This window comes from Tupaia chinensis, unplaced genomic scaffold, assembly GCF_000334495.1.
Source record: "Tupaia chinensis unplaced genomic scaffold, TupChi_1.0 Scaffold000132_1, whole genome shotgun sequence".
Lineage (NCBI taxonomy): Eukaryota > Metazoa > Chordata > Mammalia > Scandentia > Tupaiidae > Tupaia > Tupaia belangeri.
The window spans coordinates 1389305-1399611 of NW_006159601.1; the positions used below are offsets into that span (position 1 = coordinate 1389305).

At 57.4% G+C, this 10307-nt stretch overlaps 1 protein-coding gene across 2 annotated transcripts in view; it reads left to right on the forward strand.

The window, feature by feature from the left end:
- Positions 1-10307, forward strand: part of ERMARD (ER membrane associated RNA degradation) — a 26353-nt gene that overhangs the window by 10295 nt on the left and 5751 nt on the right. For both annotated transcript variants that reach the window (XM_014586393.2, XM_027770409.1), the window contains 7 exons: positions 913-942; positions 2929-2997; positions 4256-4426; positions 6848-6931; positions 8322-8398; positions 9241-9366; positions 9675-9893. In XM_014586393.2, the coding sequence (XP_014441879.1) occupies positions 913-942; positions 2929-2997; positions 4256-4426; positions 6848-6931; positions 8322-8398; positions 9241-9366; positions 9675-9893 (776 nt within the window). The remainder of the gene's footprint in view (positions 1-912; positions 943-2928; positions 2998-4255; positions 4427-6847; positions 6932-8321; positions 8399-9240; positions 9367-9674; positions 9894-10307) is intronic.

The window sequence follows — 10307 nt, forward strand, 5'->3', positions numbered from 1 at the left end:
GGGGGGGGAGATTTTTGCTATAGGACGCATGCACTCGCCAGAAAGAGAGACAGAGAGACAGAAAGCAAGAAATCATCCCGCAGGGGGGATGGCCATGCCGCAATCCCTTCTCCTCCACTCTCCTCTCGGGATCTTGGGCACGCACACACACGTGCCCACACGTGCCCGGCGTGAGTTTAAGCCACTGGGTCCCAGACTCGAATCACGGTCGACTACATGGGAGTCCGGCGACATAGCCATTATGCCAACTGCTGGTCCCGGAAACGCAGCATTTCAGGGAAGGGAACTTGTGCCGGAGCTAGGACTGCGGAGGGCCGGCACACGTGCCTGGGAGTTTAGGGCGCGGCGCCACTCTCCTGCAGCCCTGTGGCTGTCAGCATTGGGTAGCACCAGATCGGAAGTGGGTCACGGGTCACTGACCACTGGTCAGCACGGACCGTCCCTTGAGAGGTGGATCTCAGGGGCCCTGCTTCTGCCCATCACGTGCAGAACCTTCTGAGTTCCCGTTCGCAGAGAAACCGAGTCTTGTTAAGGGAGTTGGCCAGGGTCTGTCTTCTGCAGGGAACTGGCAGTCGGGGCTAGAAGTGCGGCATCCTGACCCCAGCGCTGTGTCTGAGCCCTGCCCTGAGTACGCCCAGCCGCAGGGGTGCAGGCTGTGTGGGAGCAGGTTCTCAGTGCCACTCGTGTAGCGTGGAAACGCCCCGTGTCTGGCCCGGCTCTGGGAGGGCTGTCACGTCGTGCGTTGATGTCACCCATGGCGTACTTCCCAGAGTGTTGCTGGATGACGCTGGGCTTTTAGCCGAGCGTCTCTGATTCGGGGCCGTGAGTCAGTGTTGACGTCTGCGTTGATTCACATTGCTCTGCTCGCGTTCTGCCTTAACGGTCTCTCTCTGTTTCTTCCCTTTCTCGAAGTCCACGGCGCCTTATACCACCTTGGATGAAGTAAGTAGACTCGACGGTCACTCGACACTGAGCAGTGTCTTGTTTTACACACAGATCGCAGCACCAGGTGGAGGAGAGCGGAGAAGGCCCGCTCTCACGGGAGACGGCCATGCCGCGGGCACGCCAGGGTGCGTCCTGGCCGCCGGTACGGTCTCGGGTGGATCCTGAGACTGACGGATCTAGGTTTATAGTTCGGCAGAGCTCTCAGCTGCGAAAGGCCAAGAGGATTGCCAGCACGGCTGTCATCACTTAGAGGCTTCTGTTCGGAGTGAGGGCTAGCATGGATCTTTGAAATGGGCCACGTCTGCTGTTCCCGGTGTGGGGTGCACGTGGCTGGGTAACAGGAGTGCGGGGCGTTCCAGAGTAGGTGTTGCAGAGCAAAGCACACACGCCGGGTAGACGGGCCGCACTCGGGAGCTGGCAGAGGGCGGGTCCTGCTCAGGGACAGTTCTCTCTGGCTGTCGGCAGACAACAACACGGGTCAGCTCCAGGTCACGCAGGCGTTTCTGGCAGAGGTCTCACTGAGGCCCCGTGTCTGCACAGAGCCCCCAGGCCAATTCTTGTTCTCGGGAGCTGGCGTGAGGATCGCCTCTCCCACCTCCCCTGGCCCCCCACAGTAAGGGTCTCACACCCTTGATGCAGTGGCTCCATTTTTCAAAGTTTATGTTTTTCATGAGGTAGAGACAGAGTTAGAGACTGAGAGACAGAGAGGCAGCCTCAGTAGGGTCCATGCCAGGTTCCATTCTCACCCTCAGCCGGCCAAGGTGATGGTGGGCATGTGTGAATGCGTGTGTGTGTGCATGCTTGTGTGCCCACGTGTGAATGCGTGTGTGTGTGCATGCTTGTGTGCCTGGTGTGCACAGAGGCCCTGGGACGTGAACTTGGGACCTTCTCATACTGTGGACTGTCACATTAGTGCTTGCCGCTGTGGCTGGCCCGCTGCCTTCCTAATGGGCTTCGCAGTCTTAAGGTGAAAATACTGGAGTAAAACACTGCAGCTGGACGTACCTGCAGCCACCAGAGAGGAGAGAGGCTGTGTGTGCCATCTTGGAAAGTAATTCTGGGAGACCCAGCGTGGACAGAGACCCTGACCACCTCTCGGAGGCAGCATGGAGGTCACTGATAACTACACGCAGGAAAGGTCCACATGTAGCTCTCTGGGCACAGAGTGCACACATGTATGTGTGTGTGATTCCCTCTGGGCACAGAGTGCACACATGTATGTGTGTGTGGTTCCTGAGTGAGTATGTGGGCTTCCTGAGTGGGAGATTCCTGAGTGCATGTATGTGATTCCTGAGTGCACACATGTATGTGTGTGTGGTTCCTGAGTGAGTATGTGGGCTTCCTGAATGGGAGATTCCTGAATGCATGTATGTGATTCCTGAGTGCACACATGTACGTGTGTGTGGTTCCTGAGTGCATGTGTGGTTCCTGAGTGTGATTTCTGAATGCTTGTGATTCCCGAGTGCACACGTGTGGTTCTCGAGTGCACATGTGAGATTCCTGAGTGCATGTGTGATTCCCGAGTACATGCATGTGACTCTCGAGTGCACATGTGGTTCCCGAGTGCATGTGAGATTCCCGAGTGTGTGCCTGTGGGCTGAGTATGGCTGCTCCCTGCAGAGCTCGCCCGCTGCCGTGAGGTTTGTCCCGTTACCACAGCATGTTTGGAGAGTGAGCCTCAGTGGGTTGTGTAGTCAGTCCCTGGGTGAGCCCCGCAGGGTGGGCACCGATGACCGGGCACTGCAGGCCATGGTGAGTTAATCGGTGACTCTGATGCGTGTGCACACAGACTACAATTGAAAGGATCAGGTGCTCTGAGGATAGCTCGCTGTCTCAGCAGATCAAATGAGTAAGGACAGACTGCACGGCAGTCACCGGCAGGAGAATGCCCCTCACCGTGTTAATGACCTGGAAGCACGATGTCCTTGCTCTGCGTGGCGTGTGTGAGCGTAGGCACACGTTAACAACCTCCTCCCGTTTCAGATTCTGGCGGAGCACCTGAGCGACGGTGAGGTCAATCGTCTCCCTGTTCTCCTGGGAGAGCCTGCCATGGTACGTACAGGAAGTCTGTCCAGACTTGCTGGCCTGTGGGTGTGGCTGGCCCTTCTCTGTGTGCCATCAACTGTGGCTGGAGCAGAGGACTCCCGGGCCACTCCCATGTGCCAGCCTGGCTGTCTGCTAGCAGCTGTGCAGCCGTGGCCCGGCCTGGGCCTGCTCTGGGCCTACTCTTCAATGCTCTTGCGCGTAAACGCAGCACGTGGACGGGTCAGTTCCACACCCTGGCTGTGGAGGGGTGTATGCTCTGTGAAGGGGGCAGCGTGATCAAGGTGACTGCTGGGCGCGTGTGTCAGGTGAAGAGTCCCGTCCAGAGCCCTTCAGCTCCCATCCTCTGTGTCAGACGCAGCCGTTACAGGGACAAGTCTGCACTTGAAGTAGGCGCTGTGTATCTGTTCTTCACTTCTCATTGAAGGAATGCCCAGTGTCCCTGACTCGGCAGGCAGGCTGAGGTTCCACTCTGGCCTCACTGATCCCGTACCCTGTCTGCCCTCAGCGAAGTCAGCGGCGAGCTGACCCACTGTGCCTCTCCACAACCCCTCGGTGGCAGCCCACAGGGCCAGCATTTGGTGACCCTCCTTCTTGTCACCCTGGGAGTGCCTGGGACTGTGGAGAATTAAGAAGCAGCTGCCTTCATTGGTTTCCAGGAAGGGCAGAGGGTGAGCTCGTGAGAAAGAGAGGAGACAGAGGAGGTGGTTCTGCAGGCCGGCTCACATGCTGCAGCAGGGACTGCGTTCATGGCCTCGGAGGGACCATACTCAGGTGTAGACGGAGCACCCTCCTTTGGAGCAGGGCGGCTCTTGTACTGCAGGGACTGTGTTCGTGGCCTCGGGAAGGTCAGTTCTCAGGTGTGCATGGAGCACCCTCCTTCGGACCAGGCCAGTTCACGTGTTGCAGCAGGGACTGCATTCGTGGCCTCGGAGGGATGGTTCTCAGGTGTGGATGGAGCACCCTCCTCCTGAGCAGGCCGAGGGGCAGGAGACGTGAGTTTTCCTGTCTCCTCACCACCCGCGGCACACTCTCCCGGTTAGTCCCAGTCTCCCTGTTTCTCCCGGTCCTGCGTGGTGGTGAGAGCCAGGCTTCCCGAGGAGAACCCTCCTATGGTTTCTGCCCCTTGGTCTTAGCATACTTGCCCCATGAGGCTGACTTTCCTTGTTCTTCCCCAGCACTGGGTGTGGCTGGCTCTGGACCTGGGCCCTTCCCTTCCCTCTGTCTGAATGCTGACCAGATGTCTTTTATGTTCATTTTCTAAAAGGAATTTCTCTGGGATTTCCTGAACCATCAGAAGGGTCCCCGACTAAGAGACCATTTAAGCCACGGGGAGATCAGCCTACGGGAATTTCCCAAAGAAGCAGCCAATCAGCTGCTGGCGTTCTCCACAGTTCTGGTGCTCAGATTCACAGAAGACCTGTTGCCAGATTTCAAGGTAACGAATGGAAGACAGTGATGGCTGAGAATCACCTTCATGTAGCAGAGAGAGTGTAGTTTATTTTCGGAATGTAACTGTTAACTTTTTTTTTTTTTAATAAGTTTTTGCTATAGGGCGCGTGCGCTCGCCAGAAAGACAAGAGAGTGACAGAAAGACAGAAAGCGAGAAATCACCCCCTAGTGGGGATGGCCACATCGCAATCCCTTCTCCTTCATCCTCCTCTCGGGATCTTGGGCACACACACACACGTGCCTGGCGTGAGTCTTAAGCCACCGGGTCCGGGACTCGAACTATGGTTGACAATATGAGAGTCCAGTGACATAGCCATTATGCCAACTGCTGGTCCCAACTTTTTAACTGAATAGCGGTGTCCTAACAGAAGGGCTCATTGTGAGTTAAGCATATGCGCATGTTCTCTGGTTTCTGAAAAACATTTGCCTTTGTTTTTAATAGTAATAAGAATTGAAAGCATAACAAATTATAAAACTGGATGAACTGAATAATGTGAATTTTTAAATATTTGCTGAAGGGCAAATGTGCTTATGGGGGGTGGGTAGAAAAGAAAGCACCCCCCAAGGGGGTGGTCACGCTGCAGTCCTTTCTCCATTTCTCCTGTTACGATTTTGAGTGTGCATGCATACACTCCGGGCGTGGTGTTCAAGCCGCCAGGTCTGGGACTCACCTACGCATCAGCCATGTAGGATCCCACTGCTTTAAACACACGCGACAGGCTGGTTCCGGGAACTTTATTTATACATATATGTATGTTATTGCCATGGTGTGTGTGTGATCGCCGGAGAGAGGCAAAGTGAAAAGTTGCCCCCTAGTGGGGATGACCCCACTGTGATCCCTTCTCCCCCATTCTCTTTGTGGGACTTAGGGCGTGCATGCACATGTCCCTCCTGTGGGACTTCGGGTGTGCATGCACATGTACTCAGGGTGAATTTCCAAACTGCTCTGTCTGGGCCTCAAACTGGTCAGCCATATGGGAGTCCAGGCCTTAACCACCACACCACCTGCCAGCCCTGGCCTTAGGGAATTTTTATAGTTCTCTATTAAGTTGGTGGGTGGATTGTTTGCAGCTATTAATAAGCTATCATTCTTTTATTATTTTAAAATAAGTAGTTTAGCTTGGAGTATTGGTTACTGATGTCTTAATCTTTTTCAGGTTATACACGTGACAGTTGTTCTAAATTTCAAACAAGATAGGAAAATGGTGTTAAAAGTGAAAGTTCTTGGGAAACCCACCTCCCAGAGTCCCCGTTCCCAGTGGTTGGGTGCCTCGTCTCCCCTTTTTCCATCAGCATAGCCAGATGTGTGCGTGGGGCAGAGCTGCAGTCGGGTGACCAGGGTGCTTCAGGAGGGCCTGCGTGTGGCATCCCTGTCCTGCCTCCGCTGACTTAGCAGCCCTGGGTGCCCAGTCGCTCCTGGAGTGCTCCTTCTGAGCTGCCCCTCGCTGAGGGGTGGTTACAGTTTTGCCAACGCGGAAAATCCCTGATGGTGAAACTGAAATGAGCGTCTGTTCGTTCGGGCCCTCGTCTGACGTCTGTCCCGACCGGGGCACACCCAGCTGCAGCCGGGCTCCCAGGCTCGGGAGCAGCGGGCAGCATGTCGCGTGGCTCGTGAACTGGCCGTTACTGGTGCTCCTGGCGTTGGGACTCGTGCTCCTGTGGACAGTCTGAGCTTGCCCACCGCCCACTCACTGTCTTGTATTTCTTTAGTCTCTCGTGGTCTCTCGTTGCTCGACATGGGCTTCACAGAGTATAGTTAAAGCAGCCGCAGATCCGTTATTTTGGCTTCTTTCCATAGTTACTAAGTATTTGTAGCTGTGTAATCCTATTTTGGTTATATTGATTTTTAGTATTTAAATGACCATTTCCTATTTAATTAGGAGAATCTCTTAAAATTTAATTAATTAGAATGTTTCCTTCCTCTATTTCTAGATTGGTCACCTTGTGTTTTTTTGCAGTTTATCACTGCCAGTTGGCTTCATTTAAAATCATTGTGTTGGCTGATTTGACTACCTTGTCAGACCTATTTTTTTGTTTGTTTGTTTTTTAAGAAGTTCTTGTCTTCAGGTTCATGTGTTTGCAGAAGAAAGAGAAGGACAGGGACAGTGAGAGGGAAAGTGAGAAGTCAGCCCGGGGAGGATGGCCGAGCTGCGGTCCCTCCTTCATTCTCCTCCCAGGATCTGGGGCTCACACCCGGCCCAGCCTTTCAGGCCTTGGGTCCAGGACTTACACTGCAGTGGCCATGGGGAGCACAGGGGTGTAACTGCTACACCCTCTGCTGGCCCAAGACCTGTTTCACTCTGTTGGAGATTAACAGGACTATTTGAAGAAATGATGAGAAATGACCTTCAGTAGAAGAAAAGTAGAAGCCAGAAGTCACAGTTAATGGCTGTTTCTTTTAATCCAGGAGAAACCAGCAGTAAAACTGCTGCTGAGTCTCGCTGAAGGCTATAGTTCCCGCTGCCACCCCATCCCTCAGCTGAAGAAACAGGTATGCCGAGCGCGGCCGTGGGTGGGGCGTGGGGCACGGCCTGCCTCGTGTCTCCGGCTCAGGTCCGAGAGCCCCTGCCTCTGCCCTGCGGGCTCAGAGTGGCTCGGCGCCTGGCGGTCAGGAACGATGCTGACCTACCTCACTTGGCTCTTAGTGTCAGCAGACAGGTCGCCAGGCTCTTGGCTCGGCCCGTGGTGGGTGCAGTCCCTGTTTACCAGCATGCAGTGCCTCTCCCTGTCCGTGTAAGGAAGGGCGCTGCTTCTCCTGCCGCCTCAGACCAGCTTTGGTTCCCGTGGGTTAACAGATGTGCTTGGCGTTAGCGGTCCGTGCCTGGGTGTTGCCGTCAGAAACTGGTGCATGCTTTGCCACGTCGCTACCGGTGAGGGCAGCCCAGGTCTGGAGGAGTCAGGCCGGGTGCTCCTGGGTGCCCAGGCAGACAGCCCTCGGGCAGGAGGCATGAAACACTCCCGGATGGGAGGGATGGCAAGGCCAGGTGAGGACGCCGTGCCTCGAGGGGTCGGGGCCACAGCAGCCATGGCAAAGGGAAGACGCTGTGTGGGGAACAGGGGGCTCTGCCTGCCCGCGCTGGCACCAGAGGCTCTGGTTTGGGGACAGGCTCGTCCTCGTGCTTCTGTGGTGCCCCTAGTACTGAGGTGACTTGGGTTCTGGGCTCCGGAAATGGGCCAGCAGGAAGGTAGAGTCCCCCGACTTGCCTGGGCACCTGCTGGTTCAAATTTGAGAAGAAAGGGAAGTTTCTGGAAGGTAGGCTTTGCCCTTGCACCTGGACTGCTGCATCTGTCTTCCTGGTGTCCTCCGTGTCCCTGGGTGGCTCCGCTATCCCTCGGCAGCCAGCACGACTCCTCCGCGTCCCGCTCCTGCCACTCTTGCTGCCTGTTCTGTTTTCCTTGGTAGCTAGGCTTGCCCCTTGGGCTGTCTGTGGCCCGACAGGTGACCCGTTCATGAGTGTCAGCGCCCACAAGATGCTTTGCTTGCACCGTCAGTCAGGCATGTGGGGAAGACCTGCCAGGGGATCGGTCGTGTGGCTTCGGCTAGGCGTGGGTGGGCTGCAGGCCCTCAGGCTTCCCGGGTGGGTGCCCCGTAGACGGCTGGATGCTGGCCACAGCCCCCGGGCCCCATACATCTCGTCGCGGGGACAGCCGGCTCCGCCACGGCACCCCTGCCCCTGCTGGGTGCTGCTGCTTGTCACCGTCGCCCGATTCAGCCAGGGCCAGCTGGGCCCCCTGGCCGGGGTGGTGTCGAGAGAACGGCCGACGTGGCCTCAGTCCCCGCTCACGGGCTCCCCATCCAGACGTGCGGCCACGAGCGGCTGTGTCACTCGCCACTGACTGCAACAGCGCGGGGTTCGTGACCAAGGCCACTGTGTCCCCAGGTGCTGAGCTGTGAGGAGAGCCTGCGGGGCTGGCCACTGCTGCCCCTGCCCGAGGAGCCCCCCAGGGATGTGGCCAGGTGCGTGAGGTCCCTGGCTGTGCTGCGCTGCGCTGCCCGCCACAGTCGGCTGAGGCCGTGCGCGGCCCAGGGCGGGCAGGCTCGGGCCCACTGAGGGATGTTCTCGGTCATGGGAAAGGCGGGCGGGTGCTCAGAGACGTGGAGGTCCAGGTGGGGATGGCACCCTGCGCCTGGCCAGCAGGCTCCTGGCTGGACATGTGGCGACACGGTACCTGGGCTCCCGGCGTGGTGGCGCGTCCTAGATCGTGCCTGTGCCGTGCCTGTTTCTGCCTCACACGGGGTCCCAGGCACGGGGGTCCGTGGCTGTTCTGTGGCTTTCTTTTCCCTTTAAGGTTTTCTTGTAAGGTGTGTTTCTTGCCTGAGGGAGACAGAGAGGGAAGGCAAGAAATCAGCCCCTGGGGAATGGCCGTGCCCGGTCCCTTCTCCCTTCTCTCTGGGTTCTGGGCACACGCATATGCACCCAGCATGACTTTCACGCAGCCAGGCCCAGGACTCAACCTGCAGTTGACTGTGTGGCAGTCAAGTGCCCCAGTGATGTCACCTACAGACCCCCGGGCGTGTTGACGACTGCCCTCTCTGTACTTTTCCTGTTGGCCGTGGGCGTGTGCACGAGCGCTGGCCGGAGGGGAAAGAGCGCGCCCCAGTGGGCCACGTCGCTGTGGTCTCGTCGCCATCTCTCCATCCTGCCAGGGTTGGGGCACACGCTTCTGCTTGTTCACGCAGCTAGGCTGGGGTTTGAGCCACACAGTCAGCCATGTGGGGTCCGGCCACTTCAGCCACGAGGCTGTGCAGCCGGCCGTATCATATGCCTTTAATGTCTATGTTTATTTCCTCTTTTTCAGACTGGTAGATAATTCTGACACAAATGCTTACAGCTCTTTAGTCACACGTGTCTTGCACACGCTCTGCCATGCCCTGCCTGAGGGCCACTGTGTGTGTAGCAATGTGGACGACCCTCTTGCTGAGAAGTGAGTTGGTGACCTCCTCGTGAGCAGACCGTGGTCATGTACACGTCTGTGTTCTGGGTTTACGGCTACTGGACGGGGTGCTCCCAGCGTCCCCCGCTTCCGCCCCAGGGAGGTTTCTGGGCGAGCTCAGGTGAACTTGGGCGTGAGCATGGTCTGGTGGGGTTAGATGCTCGCCCTAGCAGTCGAATACCTGTGGGTGCCTCACGTGGCTGCATCTGCTGTCCTTACTTTCCACAAGGGGCCTCGGGGTGGGCAGACATGACACGTAGCCGTGGGCCACGCCCGCTGACAGCGTGCTCTCTCTGCAGGTGGTCCCAGGTGCTCCGTGAGCTCTGCGGCACACGCGTGCCCACCCTCTTCTGCCCCAGAGCCGTGCTCGAAGTGCTCGTTGTGCTCCGAAGCATCAGCTCCCAGTGCCAGCGCGTGTCTGGCCAGGTGGTCGCCGCCTCGGAGCTGAGGCGCCGGCAGTGGGCGGAGAGGAGCCTGCGGTCTCGCCAGCGGCAGACCTACCTGCGCATGCTTGGCAGGTGTGCTACTGCAGAAGGGGCGGTCGGCCAGGGCCCGTCCTGGACGCTCAGGAGAACGCCGTCCTGCACACTCACTTAGACACGTGTGTGATTAGGGCGCGCGCTCTAGCTGCCCGGCCAGCACCTGGGTTTAACGTGTAGTAGCTGAGCAGGCTGGGCCGTTCCCCCTGCAGTGTGCACGTTCTTCACTTTTCTGGGGCCTGTTGTTGGCCGGAGCAGAACGGACAGGAGGAGGAGGACGTTATGGGCGTGGCCACGTCACCAGCCTCATCCTCCCTCCTTTCAGGGTCTTGGGCAGGCGCGACCGCAGACCCGGGTTTTTTCAAGGCAGTTTTTCAAGCTGCCAGGTTTGGGACTCAAACCTTGGGGCTGGCCATGTAGGACTCTTTTAGCTGCTAGTCCTCGGGCTGGCCC